The following is a 21,699-nucleotide window of genomic DNA, read 5'->3' on the forward strand; positions in this document are numbered from 1 at the left end:
AATCTTTCCAAGAGTGCACTTTTGTTCCGAGGGTGGAAACTCTGAGCCGGGGTAAGATTGGCAGATCTTTGACAGTTGCCCTTAGACTAAGAGCGCAGGTGCAGGGAGGGGAAGAAGTGCGAAGATCTTGCCAGTGAGCTTAAACGACAAACATCAAGTGGGAAGGCACTGGACTGGAGTCAGAAAACAGTTCTGCCACTGACTTGCCCTTCTGATAATAGCAGGCAAATGCACTCCTAGTTCGGGCTTCAGTTTTTTCCAACTCTAGGATGAAAGGCTTGCAAAAGGCGATGCCCAGCGTCTCTGATTATCAGGTGGTTTTTCATTTTTAAGGTGAAAAGTTCATCATACTACATTCCCGAGGGCAAAGTGCAGAGCCCTCGTTTCACAGGAAGCCAGGCAGTAATTTCTTCTACAGGAAATCATTCCCCTAATCCAAATGCTTGGATTAAGCATTTTAATCCAAGCCCCCATTTCTCCTTGGTGCCCAGACATCTTACCTTCTACCTTGCATTCCGTGTGTGTACTAGCCTGTCCACTAACAAAGTCCAAGTCTTTGAGGGCAGACTCATCTTCAGATCCTCATTGTCTTATTATACAGTGCAAGAGTAGGTACTCTATCTTAATTGAATTTCTATACCCATAGAAGTTCCTCATGGTCATTTATATTAGTCATTATTATTGCACATCACCACCAGTTTTGTAAGTACAGTGCCATTCGAGGTACTGTAAAGCTTGGGCTTGACGGTGTGAAGTATGATTATTTGGATGATATTAGCATAGTGCTACTGGGGAACAGGCTGTGGTATTAATTCTCTTCTAAATTGGCATCTAAGTGAAGGTCACATACACAAAGAGGGCCTAATTGACAACATGTGGAAGCATCATTATACATTGTTGCCAACACACACAAAATAAAGTCTATTTTAATAGGTATCTTTCTTTGGACACTATATATTAGTTACGCACACAGCTCCAGTCAAACCAAACTATAGGGCAGTCTATCCTTCCCTACACTTCTTTGTCACTTAAAAGTAATGTGCTTTTCAAACTATTCTTAAAGCCACAGCTTACCCAGGAGCACCTCCAGTTACAGCAATTCTACTTTTATCTATTGGAAGAGTGTAGGCAATATATTGTTCAAAAGGTGTTCTTGTTAAAAATAATTTTTTAAAGTTTGAAAACAATTAACAAAATCCATTCTCTTCATTTTGCACTTAAGCCACTTAAAATGAAGTAACTAAATATCCTGGGGACTGTATGAATCATAGGAAAGAATCTTTCTCCTCAATCTGAATATATTTCCTTCCACCCAATAAATTAGGAATCCCCCGGTAATTTTAAAGTCAAAGTTTATTTTATTCAATATTCTTGATATTTAAGAATAACTACAATGTAAATTGGAAAATAAAATATTTATCTGTTACAATATCAAAGAAGCATTTTAATCCAAGCCCCATTAAAAACCATAACAAGAGACACTGCATGATTTTGGAAAGATGAAAAAAAGTGAAAGTTAATAGAAGCATCATGAATGTCAAATTATCACCAAATCACAGTGAGGTGGTGGTGGTACTGCTTCTTGACTTATATATAGAACTTACTATATGATTTATAATACTCAACACTCAAGGAAATATCTGATAGAATTACTTCTATATTGTGGTTTTCTGTAGGGCAAGGGCTATTATTACTCGTCTTTTCACTTCTCAGATTCTAACACAGTACCCGGAATAACAGTAGACGCAATAAGTATTGTTGTAGTGACATGTTCCTTTTATAATTAATGTAGTGAATTCTTAGCAATTCATCTATTTATACAGTATCTTGTAATTAGGTTATTCTTCAAGAGCACAATTAGGTATCTGATATTAGAAAAGGCGACTTTAAAAACACAAGAAACGGTCCTTTTAGTTTTAATTTCTTATTTCATACAAAAGGACAGTGAGGATATACTATTAGAGTTAACACCAAAATAACCTACCCATGCAGTGAAATTACAGAGAACTAATGCTCTTCTCTTCAAATGGCCAATGTTTTTACACTAGTTCATTATAGTGTGAATCTTTCCAAGCATATTAAATACTTTTCTACTTAAACATGGAACACTGAATATAATTTCACCTTTTCTTTATGATTTAAGCTCATCATTATAAGCATCCATTATTATTCTAAATCAGCATTAGTTTGACTGTTTCCTCTCTACCTAAGGTATGTCTGCCCATATAATCCATCTGGCTCCTATCTCATTGACCAGGTTTGGGTTACCTATAATATGCTTTCAAAGCACCTGGGACTTCTTCACAGCACTTATTACACTTGCATTGGACATTTATTTGTGAGACTTGATTACTATGTTTCCATACTAGATTATAAGCACCATGAGGGCTTGGACCTAGTCCAGGTTTGCTCACCACTGTATCTGCAGTGCCCAGTATGGCACCTGGTGTATAGCAGGCTCCCACTTATTTAACTGAATGACTAAATAACTAAACGCCTACTTCAGTGCGTACCTCCCCCATTCCCCCCAGCTATTTGCTGAGGGCAAGTCTGGGAAGTCAGAGAATCAGTCTTTCTAAAAACTATATTGAAAAAAAAAGCCCCTACATGAGAATATAAGAGTATAGAACCCCAGCTTTAGGGTCTTGTGGTAACTATTTCTGCTTTTATGCTTTTTCCCTCTTCTCGTACTTAGAAAAAGTAGAGGTTGTATGTAAGTGTCCCTTAGTCATGAGATCTTGGGCACTAAACCTCAATTTCCTCCTCTATAAAATGATGATAATAGTCCCTTCCTCAGTGGGTTACTGTGAGGATTAATAAATAATCCTGAGGAATAAAACAATAAAGTGCTCATCACATTGCCAGAAATACTAGAAGTGTTGATGTTAGTTCTTGCTCTTAGCTGTGCATCACATTCGTAATAATATGCTATCTTTCACATATGAAGATATTGTCATTATTGACCCATCACCAAAGTAAATCATTTCTTCAGGAGTAGTTAAAGGATTTGCTCAGACAATCAGCCCACCCAACCTCTCCCCATTAAGACCAATGGCTTTTACGAAAGCCTCATATTTTAGCTTTAAACTGCTTGGCTTTCATTCATAACCTACTTCCACTAAAAATACACATTCTCTATGGTTCTACTAATGTCACAGTGCGTTCTTGAGATGTCGGAGATCTTATATAGCCTAGGAAGAGGTTATAGAAAATTCCAGAAAGGACAGTCCCACTGGAAATTAAAGTACACTTTTTCTTCATATATTAAAAAATTTCATTTTCCTTTTTACTATTTTAAAGTACGTGTAAAATTCTTTTCCATTTTTGTGGTAGCTAATCAATTTGAAGAGGGAAAACAAAATGCTTTATTATCATTACTACCCACTGTTTTTAAAGAAGAAACATTAATAGCTTAAATTGTGGATCCTTTGAGTGTATAGCTGGCACAGATTTTGTAAATCCATACTGGGCTTTCGGCTTATCATGGTTATTATAACAGTCAAAGAGTAATTTTCCTTTAAAAATGTATCATTTTCAAAGTATTCCCAAAGTGCTAAAGGTGCTAATTGAGGATACATAATTTTAAAATGATGCATATTGCAGATGAACGTTTATCTCTGCTGTAGGTTTAAAGAACAGTATAGATATCTCAAGAACAACAAAGAAAATTAGATTTTTTTCCTTCTTATCTAACTACCTAAGGATTCATATTACAAAGCCAACCAAGAAACCATCTACCTTAACCAAGCAGTTTGTAAGGATAAATAATAAGACACAGAAGTTCTCAGCCCTATATATATGTTGGTAAAATTAAACGACCTTTCCTTTCAAGTAACTCTGAACTTTAGAATCAAAGTTTTAACTGTTGCTGGAGACTATGTATTGATGATGCACTGCTTTGGAGTTTCTCAGTCACTGTATCTTCTTTCACTGTGGTCCCGATGACTTCAGACACTCCACTGGTTCCAAGGATGCAAGGCAAACTTAAAAACACTTCACTATTTATATCATAATATCCCTGAAATGAAAAAAATTGGGATATTAGAGCCGAATCACTGCAAAAAAGATAATACCATAAATATGGATATTTCCTAGCTTTTCTGGTCCTAGAAGTACAAAGTGATACAAGTTGAACTTAAAAAAAATTGTTCATTTATTTTCTAAATTCGAGTCACTGTTTCACAAAATTTTTGTGAAACGGAACTTGGTCAAAGACACCCACTTTATGGGGAGGTAAGCTAGCCCCCTGCAATATGAGTAACAGGCTGGGGGTTAAGAAAAATGTCAGAGTGAATTCCCAGGGGAGGGGTTTAGCATGGACTCTGAGTGCAGTCAAATTTGGTAATCTGTTTTCAGTCTTTCCTTCCATGTTTTATTTCCCTTCTGGTATTCCTAAGTTTTCATGAACATTTGGTTAAGCATTTGTGCCTCATCTTAGCTGTGCTGTGCTTTAGGGACTCTATACTTGGAATAAAGCAGTAAAGGACAAACTGAACTGGAGAAGCAGACTGATGACTGGCTAAGACCAGTTGGCACGTCGGTCTGGGGTGACCTGGCTGGCTGAGGAGATAAATGACAACAAGAAGTTTGTGGAATTTATAAATGCTTCTTGGGGATTCCAAAAATTAATGGGGGTGAAGGGCAACCTGGTAGAAGCCCAGACTTCCTATAGCCAAGCAGGACAGAGCTTAGACCAAACTGTCTTCTCCCATGTGTTACTCTAAAAGCTGGTGATACTGAAGATACCTGGGTTACAGTGTGAACAGCACTTTTTCTGGCTTTACATTAATAATATAAATATTTTAAAATATGATGAGAGAATGAGAATAGCAATTACCTTTGCTAAAACTGATACAGAATGCACTTTCTTTTTATCATTCACAATACTGTCAACCAGGTCGGCTACTGACAGTCCAACAGACCAGGATCTTTGACCTTTTACCCTTAACAGTTCCATGGCTCTAGGTTATAAAAAACAAAAACAAAACACACAAATCACGATTTTAGAAAATGCACAAAATATGTACACTTAGTTTTAGCTTCTGTTTAAGATATTAATTAGATATTTTTATGACACAGAAGTGAGAGTTATACAGCAATTGTTAGGAAAACCTACAGTCCAGTAATGAAGCTTTTCTTAAAATGTCAGGCAGTTCACAGAGAGTCAATACAAATGGCCTAATAATATAAAAAGATGCTCAGCACCACTAATATTTAACTAAATATGAGTTAAAACAATAAATACATCAGTTTTGCCCATCAAAATTGGCAAAGATTAAAAAGACTGATAACTACTTTTCCCCAAGCTACAGAGAAACAGGCATTCCCATAACTGCTGTTGAGAGTGCAAAATTATTCAACTTTTAAGAGGAAGATCTGGCAACACTTGATCTAGAAATTCCTCTTCTAGGAATTTATCCTATAGCAATATGCTCAAGTGTGCAAAGATATACATGTAAGTATGTTTGTCTTATTTGAGACACAAAAAATTTTGGAAATAATTCATGAAAAGAGGACTTGTTAAATAAATCAGTACCAAATGTAGTGCCATATAGCTTTTATTTTTTTAATTAATTAATTTATTTATTTTTGGCTGTGTTGGGTCTTCGTTGCCGCATGCGGGCTTTCTCTAGTTGTGTCGAGCGGGGGCTACTCTTTGTTGAGGTGCACCGGCTTCTCATTGCAGTGGCTTCTCTTGTTGCGGAGCACAGGCTCTAGGCACGTGGGCTTCAGTAGTTGTGGCACGTGGGCTCAGTAGTTGTGACTCACAGGCTCTAGAGTGCAGGCTCAGTAGTTGTGGCACATGGGCTTAGTTCCTCTGCAGCATGTGGGATCTTCCCGGACCAGGGATCGAACCCGTGCCCCCTGCATTGGCAGGCGGATTCTTAACCACTGCACCATCAGGGAAGTCCCCTAGTGCCATATAACTCTTGAGAAGAATATAAAGTAGATTTATATGTACAATAATGGGAAAATATCCAAGATTTATTATTAAGGAAACAAAGCAAGTTGCAAGATAATATAAATAGCATACATTATTATAAAAATAATAATAAATAATAATGATAATGTTTGCAGAAGCATGGGAAAAAATGTTTGGATACGTGGACACTAAACTGTTTACAGTGGTTGTTTCTGGAGAATGGAATTACCCCTGCTTTTCACTTTCTCCTGTATAGATATCTGCAGTATTTAAAGTTTTATCTTTGCTGTATACCAGAAACTAACACAACATTGTAAATCAACTATATTTCAATAAAAAAATAAATAAAGTTTTATGAGAGCATACATTCGTTTTGTAACTAATTAAAAGTGATACAAATTAAACAAACATGTTTGAATTCCTTCCTTTTAAAAGCTATAAATGCAGCATTATATAGAGAAGCAGATTAGAATGGATTATACAACATACTACTCTTCTCAATAAGAGAATATTCTTTCTAGTTGTTATATTCTAAAAACCATAAACTGCAGGTTTAAAAAGCTAAAAATCACCACTCAGAATTCAGGAAAGGATGTTATTATGTGACAGTAAAACAACAAATGGCATGAAAATACACAGTATGTAGAGTCCACCCTATCGGGTCCAGACCCCAGGAAGGCCTCTGAATAAACACAAAAGGTACGAGGATCTGTGCATTATACTTTGTTTTTGCCTGAATTAATAATGTGGGTTATCCATTCATATTAGACTAATTTCCAAATGTATTTATGTGTAATTAATAAATACATATTGATTTTTAAGTGGTATAGACAAATTCTCTTCTACATTTAAGAAAATATCCAATACCCTCAGATATAGGATCCTATATCCTAAATATAGGAGCAGTAAATCACTGCCTACAAATAAGGAAACTATTCTACCCTCTAAAGAGTCAACTGTATATTGAAATATTAAGCTTGCAAAGCACTCTTAGATCTACTCTGAGATAAGAAATCAAAGAATAGAAAACATTGTTCTCATGTACTTTGGTTTTGTCCATACTAGTAAGTTTTGTTTGCAGAAGCCCGGTAAGTACATGCTGTGCAAACAGCTGCTACATTAGCTATGAAGTATATGGTTTTTAGTTGGATAAATGCAAAACTACACTCAGTATTACCTGTTGGACAGCTGCACCTGAGAGTTATGCCTTGTTACGTCCTCTTGGCCACCCCATGTGGGCACTAAAAATTAAATGAAAAACTGATTATATTTCATCAATAACTCTCTTAGGATTAAGATGTGATAAATGATCATCTGCAGTTAAGGGTATTAACTGTATTAAACTTTTTTTTATTAACTGTATTAAACTTTTTTTTTTCTTTTTGCCGTACGTGGGCCTCTCACTGTTGTGGCCTCTCCCGTTGTGGAGCACAGGCTCCGGACGCGCAGGCTCAGCGGCCATGGCTCACGGGCCCAGCCGCTCTGCGGCATGAACCCGTGTCCCCTGCATCGGCAGGTGGACTCTCAACCACTGCGCCACCAGGGAAGCCCTAAACTTTAAAGAAACATTTTCCCCCCTTCTAGCTAGAGTTATATTTTTCCACTGGTGGCACTAAATGTGCTGTACTGATTGCCTGGGGTGAGAAAGACTTTGAGTTGCAGTTCCCCCAAAACATGATCCCCAAAGTCTACTTGCAGCCCCTTACCTGTTCTCTCTCAACAACACTGGGCCATTTTACTGTCCAAGTAGAAAGCTTTCTTTTCTCAGCAGGCAATGCATAATAGGCTCCCACGTGCTGCAAGCACTTGGCATTTGCTCCACTGGGAACCATACATACATACATACATGCCACGCGGCTTGCAAGATCTTAGCTCTGGCCAGGGATTGAACCCAGGCACAACAGTGAAAGCGCCAAGTCCTAACCACTGGACCACCAGGGAATTCCCACAAGTCTTCTAAACTGCATTCAAGATTAGGCCAGTTAGTGATGTGTCAGCAACAAAGGACAGCTTCCCCTCCTCAAACTGATTATAAGCTTCCAGGGGGCAGGGATCATGTGTTTTTCTTTTGTGTCCTCCAACACAGATTCTTTACCACAGTAAAGAATGCACAGGATGGGCTTCCCTGGTGTCACAGTGGTTAAGAACCCGCCTGCCAATGTAGGGGACACAGGTTCGTGCCCTGGTCCAGGAATATCCCACGTGCCACAGAGCAGCTAAGCCCATGCACCACAACTACTGAGCCTGCGCTCTAGAGCCCGCAAGCCACAACTACTGAAGCTCGCAAGCCACAACTACTGAAGCCTGCGTGCCTAGAGCCTGTGCTCCGCAACAAGAGAAGCCACTGCAATGAGAAGCCCGCGCACTGCAACGAAGAGTAGCCCCCGCTCGCTGCAACTAGAGAGAGCCTGCATGCAGCAATGAAGACTGCAACGAAAAATAATAAATAATTATTTATTTATAAAAAATAAAAATAGTAAATAAAATAATTTTATTAGTAAATAATAAAAAAATAAATTTATTTTAAAAAAGAATGCACAGGAGATAATGAGCTGAACTTGCACACAATCCATAATTTTTTAAAGTATTTTTATTTATTTATATATTTTTAATTGTTTTCTTTTTTTTTTTTGCTGTGTTGGGTCTCGGTTGCTGCGCACGGGCTTTCTCTAGTTGCAGTGAGTGGGGGCTACTCTTTGTTGCAGTGCTCGGGCATCCTCTAGCAGTAGCTTCTCTTGTTGCGGAGCACAGGCCTTAGAGCACACGGGCTTTAGTAGTTGTGGCACGTGGGCTCAGTAGTCGTGGCTCACGGGCTCTAGAGCGCAGGCTCAGTAGTTGTGGCGCATGGGCTTAGCTGCTCCGCGGCATGTGGGATCTTCCCAGACCAGGGATTCGCAGGCAGATCCATCCTTCCATCCTTCCTTCCTTCCTTCCTTCCTTCCTTCCTTCCTTCCTCCCTCCCTTCCTCCCTTCCTCCCTCCCTCCCTTCCTCCCTTCCTCCCTCCCTTCCTCCCTCCCTCCCTTCCTTTCTTTATTTATTTTTAGCTGTGTTGGGTCTTTGATTCTGTGCGAGGGCTTTCTCTAGTTGTGGCGAGTGGGTGCCACTCTTCATCGCGGTGCGCGGGCCTCTCACTATCGTGGCCTCTCCTGTTGCGGAGCACAGGCTCCAGACGCGCAGGCTCAGTAGTTGTGGCTCATGGGCCTAGTTGCTCCGCGGCATGTGGGATCTTCCCAGACCAGGGCTCGAACCCGTGTCCCCTGCATTGGCAGGCAGATTCTCAACCACTGCGCCACCAGGGAAGCCCCAGATTCTTAACCACTGTGCCACCAGGGAAGTCCACAATCCATAATTATATTAAACAAAGAGGAAAACATAGTTGCAACAGTTAAGTTGAAAAACATCGAAAAGTTTTTATGTTAAGTTAAAAAAGAAGCTAAACCAAACACTGTTACATGAAAAATATAAATACATGTGGACAAATTAAGGGGTTTTAAAAAATGTTTCACTTGAATGGAAGGGCTATACATGAATTATTTTCTAAAACAAAATTTTGGCACATTATTAGCATATTCACAATATAGAGAAAATTGCAGGGAAATATCTGCTAAATGAAACACAGCATTCACAGACCTTGGAAAGATAAATAAAAAGGGCAGGTAGGTATAAGAAAAGACAAATACAAAGAAGTCTGGAATTTAATTATGAGTATTACTGCCATTATATATTACACACATAATCACGTTTTATCTTTCCTCTGAGTTTGGACTTATAAGAGCCATGAGAAAACAATGTTTGGGGTGAGGGAGAAAGCTTCACTATGTTCAAATTTGCTTCTGACACAGTCATTAGGATTTTCAGTTAAGTTTAGATGGACTGAATTATTTCACTTTTTTGTTCATTTACTGCCCAACCCTTCACACTTCCTAAATATACATTTATCCTAGTTTAAGAATCCCTTTCAAATAATGCATCAATCAATCCTAATCTTTCTGGTTCTACTCCTTAAAAACAGTAATCCCCTGACCCCAAAAATTTTAATAAAAAATGACCATGTGATCTCTCTTTTCCATTACATATAACACCTATCCTTTAGGTTAAGATTGATGCCCAAAGCAGATGATCTAACACTCTGTTTTGAGGTCCAGCCCTTGGGTTTCTAAAACACCATTTGAAGGAGTTATCTGCAGTTTACATATGATTTCAATATCACAGCTAAAAATAGCAGCTCCAAAGCACATGTTCTACTGACTAATTTGGTGGGGCACTGTATGAATGACCCTTGGATACAACAAGATGGTATCAGGATCATTCATTAATTTCAAAACATATTTACTGAGGCCGTTCCAAGCTCAACGGGTTTACAGTCTGTCAGGGTGAAGAGACAAGTAAATATGCAATTATAACACAGTGTGATAGTGGTTATAATAGAGGCATAAACTTACTTAACCTGGAGAATTAGGGAAGGCTTCCTGGGAGAGGTGGCACTCAAGCCCAGTCTTTTTTTTTTTTAAATAAATTTATTTATTTATATTTATTTTTGGCTGCACTGGGTCTCCGTTGTTATGCGCGGGCTTTCTCTAGTTGCGACAAGCAGGGGCTACTCTTTGTTGCAGTGCACCGGCTTCTCATTGCGGTGTCTTTTCTTGTTGCAGAGCATGGGCTCTAGGCACGCGGGCTTCAGTAGTTGGGGCACGCGGGCTCAGTAGCTGTGGCTCACGGGCTGTAGAGTGCAGGCTCAGTAGTTGTGGCGCACAGACTTAGCTGCTCCGCGACAATGTGGGATCTTCCCGGACCAGGGCTCGAACCCGTGTCCCCTGCACTGGCAGGCAGATTCTTAACCACTGTGCCACCAGGGAAGCCCTCAAGCCCAGTCTTGAAGGGTAAGCAGGACTTAGCCAAATTAATGAATGTTCAGGTAAAGGAAGCATCAGGTGCAAAGGCAAGGCGGCATGAGAGTGCATGGACCCTTTGGGAAGCTGCAAGTTGATCATCTGACTAGCATAAAATGCTTGTCAGAATGGCAGAAGATGAGGCTGAGGAAGGAAGCATGAAACAAATCCTAAAGGGTCTTATATGCCATGTCATTCCTCCTCCAGGCTGTAACTGTCATTTGTCTCTGAAATACTTAAATAATTTCACTTACATATCTGCCATTCTTATAACTCTGTTTCTAAACCCTAATACTGCATTATTTCAAAGTGTAGTTTTCCATGTCCCTTTGCCAATTTTCTATTCATGACCATCTCGCCGTCTTGATCATTGTAGTAACAGCTACCATTTAGTGAGTGTTTACTCTGTGCCAGGCACTGTACTAAATGCTTAAGATAAATTATCTAATTAAGTCACAGCAAGAAAAAGTACAGCTTTGGAGTCAGACCAGGGTTCAAATTGCAGTTCTGCCCTTACAAAATGTGTAAACCTTGGACAAATTGTTAACCTCATTGAATCTTAAGCTTCCTCACATATTTGATTTGGAAAACTACCACTTCCTTCATGGAGTGTTTTTAAATTTTAAATGAGATATGCAAAGCATTTAATACTCAATAAAAAATAATTCTAATTTTGCTATTACTGTGGTGTCACCTATGCAAAGATATAATCAACTGGTGTCCATACATGAAACCAGCAGAGGGAGCCTCTAATCCATTTCTGGCTTCAAGACCAAGGTAATTATCGGTGGATAGAACTACCTTTGAAACAAAGTAGAAGACAGGATAAAAAGTGATCTGATAGCAGTACCTAGAAGGGAGATAGGGAGATGGGCTGGGGAGTACATAGGTACCTTCAATAGTATTTGTATTGTTCTTAATTGAGTATGGATTCATGAATGTTTGTTCTACTATGATGCTTTAAAACATACATATATGCTATACATATTCTTTTATATGTGTCAAATATTACATAATGTTATATTTAAGTGATCTCAATTCACATGTACCTACATCTCTCCATTTCTAGTTCCTACTTGAGAGCTCCCTTCCTTGTGCTTTTGTCTTACTTCCCTTGGACCTCTTTTATTGCAAGTCAACACTGCCTTTCCTATATTAGACTCCAAGCTGCCTAAAGACAGGGTCAGGTTCTTATTCATTTATGTAGCTCCAACAGCAGTCAGCACAGTACCTTAGGTTTATTTATCAAGTCACACCATCCTTTATTTTCTCTTTACAATTTGAGATATTAATATAACCATATTGTGAAATGTTCTTATTCATTCAAAAATTATAACTTATTAGGGGGACTGGTTAAATAAATTTTGGTATATCCAGTAGTTTAAAAGGATGAGCAAGATCTATATATGTTATTATGCAATCATCTCCAAGTCATATCACTAAGTAAAAGGGCAAGATGGAGAATGATGTATTATGTATATTTCATACATGTGCTTGTCCATACACAGAACATTTCTGTAAGGTTGCATGGCTTCTAGAGAGACGGACTGGGTGTCTGGCATAAAAGGGAGACTTATTTTTCACTACATATTTTTTTGTACTATTTAATCCTTTTACAATGTGAAAGTATGACTTTAACTAAAAGAACAGCTTAATAATTTACTCTTTCAATAAGGAGAAGGTACACACACAAAATTCAAATTGGATCAGAATAAACAGCAGTTTAACAAAAGAATAAATATCTTGAGACAACATATGGTTAATTACCACATAGCTAGCAAGAGCTTTTAGCTCAAAGGAATGAAGGAATCACTGTGCAATGATGTGATCAGGAAAAGCTTCAAAGGGTAAGGTAAGGGAGACTTGACCTAGGTCTTGAAGAATGAGATTTGAATATGCTGAGAGAGAAAGAGAAGGGATTATGGGAAAGGTAAATGCAACGGGCAAAGGTCCCTGTGGCTGAAGCAAAGCTGTGGGGTGGGGCCGAGATGCACAAGACCTGGGTTTTAGCCCCGCTTTGACCTGAAAAGCTACAGCCTCCTGGGGAGGTCACTCTTACCATCCCTGACTCCATTGCTGGCTCCCTACAACAAACTGTAATTGATGATCCCTTGGGTCGCTTCCAGCTCTCTAATAACATGACTCTCTCCATAACTGTAATTGGGGAGGAAGATTAAGACTGCATTTTGGGACTCCTTGAATGGCAAGCAAAAGAATTTAATAATTTGGTCAGAGGAAGCCTGTGAAAGTTTTTGAAAAGAGGAACGTGACTTAGGAACATTGAATTAATATGTGCAACATACTGCAAACACTGTAAGTTTTAGCTAATACCATTATTAATTTGGCATCATTTACAGGGTAGACTAGAGGGAAAAGAGCACATTAACTGGGAGATCTGCAATAATCAGGCAAGCAGGAGATCAACATGGACCAGAATTCAAATGGTAGTAGTGAGTAAACTCTGGGGTCTTGAGTTTGTTTGAATCCCTAGACATTTGTTACTCTAATACATCTGCTCCAAGTTCTTATTTGCTCCCCTCTTCTGGTTCTATTGATTAGTTTTTAGTGTCAGGAAGCATTCTGAGCCTGAAAAGCTATCTCTGCTTGAATCACACTGTCAGGTTTTGTCAAGGTTTATTCTATAGCCTGACTCTTTCTAGCACTGAACTTTCTAGGTGGCCAGTGCAGATTTATACAGATTTCAAATCTTCCTCCAGTTCTCCAGTTAAATGATCACTTCCTCACAGGCAGAGAAGTTCTTTTCTACATTGTTCTCTACCCTACAGCACCTACAGGCTGAATAGAGTAATAGTAATATACTTTAAATGAGGAAGCAATGATTAATTTTCCCCAAATTACCTTTTTAGCACATTACCCGCATGCTCAAATACCTTTAATATTTCCCCTCTGCCTGAGAATCACTTTCCAGCTCTTTATCAGGTATTCAAGGATCTCCAAAATGTGAAAGCAACCAAGTTTATCTGGTTGAAACTCTGCAACAACCAGTCTAGATATTTTTATCCCATGACCATGCCATACTTAAGTGTATGCCTTTGCCTGTTTTCCCATTCCTGGAATGTCTGTCCCATTCTTTGCTATTTATTCAAATCCTATTCATTCTTCCAAAGTACAGTTCAATGATGGCCTACACAGAATTTTCTCCAGTCATTTCAACCCATGTTAAATGCTCACTCATAAGTGTCTAAGCACTGTAAGTCTAAAATATATTCATTTTGGCACTTAATCAAATAGTATCCGATACTTTCATTGTTAGCCAAAACATCTTGTAAATATTTTTCTTGTTGCTCTAAAATAATTTTTAAGTATGATGAAGGAAGAGACTATGCTCTGTGCCTCTTTTGTATCATACTAACATCTTATATAGTAGTGAGAAGAGTAGATACTCATATACTTGTTTAAATGAATAAAAATGAACAAACTTAGGATAAAGCACTTTTATCACCTAACCAACCTGACTTTATAGCATGAGGGAAAAATAAAGAAAAAAGAGATTCTTGAATCAAATAGGGAAAGCATTCATTTGGGATAGGAAAAGGGGCTTTCAAATCCAGGGGACTGTATTTTTTTTTTTTTTTTTTTTTTGCGGTACGCGGGCCTCTCACTGCTGTGGCCTCTCCCGTTGTGGTGCACAGGCTCCGGACGCGCAGGCTCAGCGGCCATGGCTCACGGGCCTAGCCGCTCCGCGGGATGTGGGATCTTCCCGGACCGGGGCACGAACCCGCGTCCCCTGCATCGGCAGGTGGACTCTCAACCACTGTGCCACCAGGGAAGCCCGAGGGGACTGTATTTTATGAATGCTTTCTGTGGTAGGGACAGAGCAGAGAGCAAGTAGCTGGTAAAAAAAAAAGGCCATAAGGGTAAATAAAGAATGAAAATTCTGTTTAAAAAGGTGAGAAACAGACAGGAGGTATGTACCTAGGGAGAAAGTCTGAACTTAGGGAAAGGTAAGCAAGATTGTAGGATGGGAGAGTAAAGGCAAGAGTTCTGTATATGCTTTAGGGTTTATGTAAATGTTGCTCTCCAGAAAATTAAACTTTTAAATTGATCCTGGATGATGAAATTCAAATACAAAATATAAAAAGATAAATAAAAATATATAACCTAAGAGGGTCTTGCCTTTTACTTACAGAAAAGTAAATACAATCAGAATGACATGTTTGCAAAGTATATTCACAATACGGGGCCTGTCACACAAAAGGCAATGTGGAAAGAAAGCCAATTAAGCGCCACAATTTTGGAGTCCCCAGAACTGTGCATATCATGCATATCATGGCCTCTGGTGATGTAGGTTATCAATATACATAACTAATAAACATGTATTTCTTACCTTTGTCTTCTCCCTGCTCACCAATAACCCATACTTCTCTTCCTGAAGTCTGTGCCTTCAAAACATTTGTAATAATATATTGTAATCTCTGTGAATCCAGATTGCAACCAATTCCAATCACTCGATTTGCAGGAAATGCACTCAGTTTCCACGTCACATAGGTCATGATTTCCACTAAATATTACATACAAGGTGAAAATATAAATATTTTAAAAAATGTACTTCTAGCCTAGTTCCTAAACAAAATATTTATTATTTTAATAAGTATATTAAAACTTGTATATACTCTTCTTAGGTCCTAAATGCACTATGAAGCATAACATATTTTAAAATTTATTATATATTATGTAAATTTAATATATTTTAATTTTAATTAATAATTAAAAACAACTAACCAGGTTTCAGCATGATCTTACATAACTTTGCTGTTAAATATAAATTTTTAAGAGAGGAAAACAGATAATTTCCTAGAGCAGTTAAGCGAGAAAGATGAAAACTGGGTACAGAAAATCAGAAAATAATTTTTTTCATTGATCAAGTTCTCTTTTATATCTAGCTTAAGCTGAATTTCTATCTTTAAATTAAAATACTGATTCATATACTACCACCATGTTATACAGCATTATCAACAAAAATACAACTATTTTTTTCTTATGTGACAAAAGGATGTCAGGAATTTTTTTTTTTCTTTTTTTGCGGTACGCGGGCCTCTCACTGCTGTGGCCTCTCCCGTTGCGGAGCACAGGCTCCGGACACGCAGGCTCAGTGCCCATGGCTCACGGGCCCAGCCGCTCCACGGCATGTGGGATCTTCCCGGACTGGGGCACGAACCCGCATCCCCTGCATTGGCAGGCGGACTCCCAACCACTGCGCCACCAGGGAAGCCGGGATGTCAGGAATTAAACCAACATTCCTCAATCAATTGCTATAGGAGAACAAGTGAAATTCATATCATACTCCTATATTGGGAACATTAAAAAAAAATCTGTTCACCAATTTGAGTCCAGTACCACCTAATGCTTTGAAAAAAATTTCTCAAATAATTTGAGAAACAATTTAAAATACAAAATGTTAAAAATGCACTCTGGTGTGCTCACTAACATTTTATGACACTTCAGAGTTAACAAAGGAGCCTTCTATAATCTACTGCATCTTTCTCTTGGGCATTTAACCATTTTCTCACTGAGAAAGGCATGGCTAACAACCTGGAACATATTAATAGTAATATTATATAAAAAATTGTAAGTTGTAACCTTCTAGTTAATGACAGTCAGAAGAAGTAACTGGTTGACAGGATATGGAAAATACTGCATTGTTCATCATAAGAGCAATTTAACTGAATGCTCTGGCTGTCCCTTTATAACCTTGTTTTATGACTTTTATCAGAAATGGCAATTCTACTGATACACTGGACCACCAAATTTATTTAAAATAAAGTCTTGTACCTGGCTGAGATGCAACGAGCAGGATGCCATGTGGACTATAATGTCCCAGAGCTGCAACAAAGGCTCTGAACATATCCACATTTCTCTGTACCACGTCGAGGTAGGACTGAGAACTACCCAGAGAGTTGACTGTGAAGATCACCACCTTGGAATGAGTAGAGGCAGACAAATCTAATGAATAAAAAGAAACAGTCTGAGTTCAAGATAAAGGTTTTAACCAAGTTCTTGTTCATGATAATCAGGTTCTTCTTTTCTACAATTAGACAGCTTTTAGCACAATTGCCTCTAGATCAATCCTGTGTCCATAGGAAGGATACAAAGTGCTGAGGTTTGCCTCCAGAAAGAGGATTAAAAGCAAGAGTGTATCCCAGGGGAGGAAAGAGCAAAAAAGATAAAATAAATTACAGAATCCAGACTCCACAAACAGGGAATTAGGTTTCTACGTAATTCACAATTTTCTTAGAAAAAATAAATAATATGCTATAGGCAGAATGCACCTATAATCAATTACATCACTGATTTTTTTTTTTAAGCTCTAGGTCCATCCATGTTGCTGCAAATGGCATTATTTCATTCTTTTTATGGCTGAGTAATATTCCATTTTTTATATATACCGCATCTTTTTCTTTTTAATTTTTATTGGAGTATAGTTGCTTTACATGTTGTGTTAGTTTCTACGGTACAACAAAGTGAATCAGCTATACATATACACATATCCCCTCTTTTTTGGATTTCCTTCCTATTTAGGTCACCATAAAGCACTGAGCAGAGTTCCCTGTGCTATACAGTAGGTTCTTATTAGTTATCTATTTCACACATAGTATCAATAGTGTATATATGTCAATCCCAATCTCCCAACTCATCCCACCCCCCCCCTTCCCCCTTGGTATCCATACGTTTGTTCTCATCACTGATTTTTAAACTGCGAGTTTAGGAGTCCTAGACCTCCTTGAAAGTGACTAAGAGGCCATGTAGGAATGGGAATAAGCAGAAAGAAAGCTGGCAGGCACAGCATAGTGTTGTTTGTATCTGTTTTATTTATTAAGGATTCTACTCCAAAGAGGAAAAAAATTATTTGAAAATCTTTAAATCAAGATAAAACATCTTGGCTCATTTTTTTTTACTAACTTTTCCTTACATTGAAGCCCAGTGTCTTGGTTTTAGGTTCTTCTAATGGGGCTTACATGTAAGCAACTGTTATGACTTAGGAAAAGCTGTTCTCCAGAATTCACGTCTCTGATCCTCAAGCATACTTATGCTATTTTACAACTACATTACTCTCTATTACACAGTGTGTTTTACAGAAGTACATGCCAAAACAGTGGCCAGAATTATAAGTATCAGAAACAACAGAAAAATAATAAAGTAACTAGGGTGATATCAGTTCAGTCAACATGTGTAAATGATTATTAGCATCTCAGCAAGGCAATGAGTAGATTCCAGGGTTTATAGTCTTAATTAAGCCTATAAGGCCATTTTCCTAAACAAGTTGCAGAATGAAACCCTTGTGTAAGGTGTCCACTGGGAAATGCATTATCCAATTTTAATTCATAATCTGACACAGCTGTGTGGGTAGATCCAAAAACTGAAGTCCTGCATCTTAATTATGATTCTTCATGAGTCCTCTTAAGTAAATAATGCCTATGTTCTAGTGTTCAGAATAGATACCTGGTAATGAGTCAAAATCTCAGCATTGGAAGACATTAGAACTGAAAGGGATACAGTTAATACTTCCATGCCACTTCTATGTGCCAGGTACTGTTCTAAGACCTTGACCTGTATTTACTCATTTAATGTAATCCACAACACACTGTGGGGCAATATCATTCCCATTTTACAGATGAGGAATCTGAGGCACAGAGAAGTTAAGTAACCTGCTCAAAGTCATAGAGCTAGTAAGTAGCAGAGCCAGAATTCAAGCCCAGGCAGACTGGCTTCAGAGTGCTGTTCAACACTATGCTATATTTAGAAACTCAGTCCTATACCCTCATAAAGTTGAGGAAATTGATATCTGGAAGGATTAGGTAGCTTGTCCATACTACTGTATTAAATACCAGTGAACAGTTGAATTTATGACCCTACAGTTTGGCCCCAACCTATCTTGCCAGGATCATATTTCCTTTCTTTTCCTTCTTTAGCTTCCTCTACTTTGAATGATGAAATGCCCTCACCCTCAAGGTTGACTTATAAGTAAACAAAGTAGTAGCTGTCTAATATGATTTCAGAAGTGCAAGAAAGCCTTCCTACTCTAAAGCCTTTTAATCTCTCCATAGGCCTGGGGTGGACACAGGCTTCTGTAAGTCTAAAAAGCACCTCAGGTGATTCTCACACAAGGGATCAATCCATAACCCATGTTTTAAGAACCACTGGCTATTGAGAAAATTTTACTTTGCTCCATATGTCAAAAACAGCTTTTTTTGTTTGTTTTTGGCCATGCCACACAGCATGTGAGATCCTAGTTCCCTGACCAGGGATCCAACCCATGCTCCCTGCAGTGGAAACCTGAAGCCCCAACTACTGGACCGCCAGGGAACTCCCAACAACAACTTATTTTTTAATTTGCAACTATTGAACACTTTTTTCTTGAGGCACACACATACACATACTCATACACCCAAATATCTATGCTTGTATATGCAGAGACTATTTCTGGAGTGAATCATAAGAAATTGGTAACAAACATGTTTGAAACTCCTGCTTACTAACTGTGTGACCAAAGCCACAATCTCTCTCAGCCATCTATAAAATAAAGTAAGAGAAGTAATGGAATATATGTAAACTATCTAGCTTATATTACTGGATTCCCTGAAAAAAAATGGCATCTATTATTATTATTAAGGATAAGGGACCAACATAATAGTGTCTTCAGCCAGGAAATGACATGATCAAAATAATATCATAGGATAATTATTCTCTTAGCTATGTTTAATATAAAATAAAAGTAATCAGCAGAAAGGAAACAGGAACCCTCATATACTGCTGGTGAGAGTATAAATTAGTACAGCTTAATAATATACATTTTAAAAACACCTTTGACCCAGTAATTCTACTTTATCCTACTAGGTAGAGAAATACACAAAGATTTTTATTACATTACAATGTTCTCTGCAGCATTATTTGCAATCACAGAAAAACACAAAAAAACTAAATGTCTACCAATAGGAGACAGACATCCATATGATGGAATATTATTATAAAGCTGTTCAAAGATATAGAGCTATTTAGACCTCTATGTGCTATTAATAATGATCTTCAAAATGATACTATAAATTAATAATAACTTAAACACAGAATTGCGATATGACCTAGCAATTCCATTTCTGGGTACATACCAAAAAGAACTGAAAAGAGGTGTTCAAACAAAAACTTGTACAAAAATGTTCACAGCAGCACTACTGACAATAACAAAAAGATGCAACCCAAATGTACATCAACTGATAAGTGGATAAATAAAATGTGGCATATCCAGACCATAGAATATTATTCAACCATAAAAAGGAGTGATAAATGCTACAATATAGATGAACCTTGCAAACATTATACTAAGTGAAAGAAGCCAGACACAAAAGGCCGCATATTGTGTAATTCCACGTATATGAAACATCCAGAAGAAGCAAATCCAGAGTAGATCAGTGGTTGCCAGGGCCTGGGGAAAAGGGAAAATGGGGAGTGATTGCTTAATGTGTAGAGGGTTTCCTTTTGGGGTGAGGAAAATGTTCTGGAACTAGATATTCGTGACAGTTGCACAACACTGTGAATATACTGAATGTCACTAATGGTAAATTTATGCTATATGTATTTTAACACAATAAAAAAAGGGATAAAAATATTAAGTGCAAAAAACAAGTGCAGAACCAGTTTCCCCAATCTGACTCCTGAAGCAACTACTCTTAACAGTTCCTCAGTATTTCTCCAGATTTAGTCTATGCACACACTGTTTGTTTATGTATGTATAGTATGCATGTTTGCAGGCTCATATATACCTATGCACAGCCCTCCCCAAAGTATTTTAGTAGCTATTTAAAAAATCCAAATGGAGAAAAGTACAACTCTAGGATGATCATCAATGCCTGTCATGATGGGGCATTACTAAAATTTCCAAATGAGCTTACTTTCCCAAAATTATTAACACACTTCTCCATATCATAGAACATATTTGAGATGTTAGCTAATATTATATTTTAAATTACCTCATGTAATAGTAATTATCAGGAATATGCAATCAAAATTAACAAGGGGAACATGAAAGTTGCCCCAATATAGTGCTCATTCATTCAAAACTCCTTACTTGGTGGCAAGTACCACATCCTATATATCTACTCCAAGGATTCTATTCTTTCAATTATCTGAAACAATAGTTATTGATGGTTCATGAGACACATAGGAAGAAACAATTTCCTCAGGTCCTAAATGGCCTCACAACCTCTAGGGTCCATGTACTAAACAGTCTCCTGGAGTGATTTGGAAGAGTGAAGAGGTCCCTTAAGAACTTCAGTACCTGGAAATGAGAGGCACAAGAGACTATCCAGCTCCCCAAAGGATCCTCTGTACAAGGCCTACAAAAGGACCATTAAAGGAACTATTGTACTCTTTCCAGAGAAGGAAAATAAATCCATTGTATCCTACAGGGATCCAGAGGCTTGCTAGAACTATTACACCCAATTTTTATAACCTATAGGTATAATTTCAACTTTTTGATCCACCGCGGTTCTTAGTACATTCAGCCTTGTGAAACCACGTCTCGATATTTTATTTGGAAAATATGGTTAAGAAAATAACCATATTTTATTTGGAAAATATGGTTAAGAATATGGTTTAAAAATATGGTTAACATTCCCCAGTGGCGCAATGGTTAAGAATCCACCTGCCAATGCAGGGGACACAGGTTTGAGCCCTGGTCCAGGAATATCCCACATGCCGTGGAGCAACTAAGCCCGTGCACCACAACTACTGAGCCTGTGCTCTAGAGCCCGTGAGCCACAACTACTGAGCCCACGTGCCACAACTACTGAAGCCAGCATGCCTAGAGCCCATGCTCTGCAACAAGAGAAGCCACTGCAATGAGAAGCCCACAACGCACCACAACGAAGAGT

At 38.1% G+C, this 21,699-nt stretch overlaps 1 protein-coding gene across 6 annotated transcripts in view; it reads right to left on the reverse strand.

The window, feature by feature from the left end:
- Positions 1-1,335: 1,335 nt before the first annotated feature.
- The window catches only part of UEVLD (UEV and lactate/malate dehyrogenase domains), a 46,565-nt gene continuing 26,201 nt past the window's right edge, over positions 1,336-21,699 (reverse strand). For 3 of the 6 annotated variants that reach the window (XM_060018596.2, XM_060018599.1, XM_069540957.1), the window contains 5 exons: positions 16,607-16,777; positions 15,162-15,335; positions 7,101-7,164; positions 4,838-4,961; positions 1,336-4,018 (listed from right to left, as the gene is read on the reverse strand). In XM_060018596.2, coding sequence (XP_059874579.1) covers positions 3,851-4,018; positions 4,838-4,961; positions 7,101-7,164; positions 15,162-15,335; positions 16,607-16,777 — 701 coding nt within the window. In that variant the 3' untranslated portion in view covers positions 1,336-3,850. Of the gene's footprint in view, positions 4,019-4,837; positions 4,962-5,522; positions 5,930-7,100; positions 7,165-8,985; positions 10,958-15,161; positions 15,336-16,606; positions 16,778-21,699 lie in introns of those variants that run through there. The other 3 variants (XM_060018597.2, XM_060018598.2, XM_060018600.2) reach the window with 3 other exon arrangements.

This window comes from Delphinus delphis, chromosome 8 (assembly GCF_949987515.2).
Source record: "Delphinus delphis chromosome 8, mDelDel1.2, whole genome shotgun sequence".
NCBI classification, from domain to species: domain Eukaryota; kingdom Metazoa; phylum Chordata; class Mammalia; order Artiodactyla; family Delphinidae; genus Delphinus; species Delphinus delphis.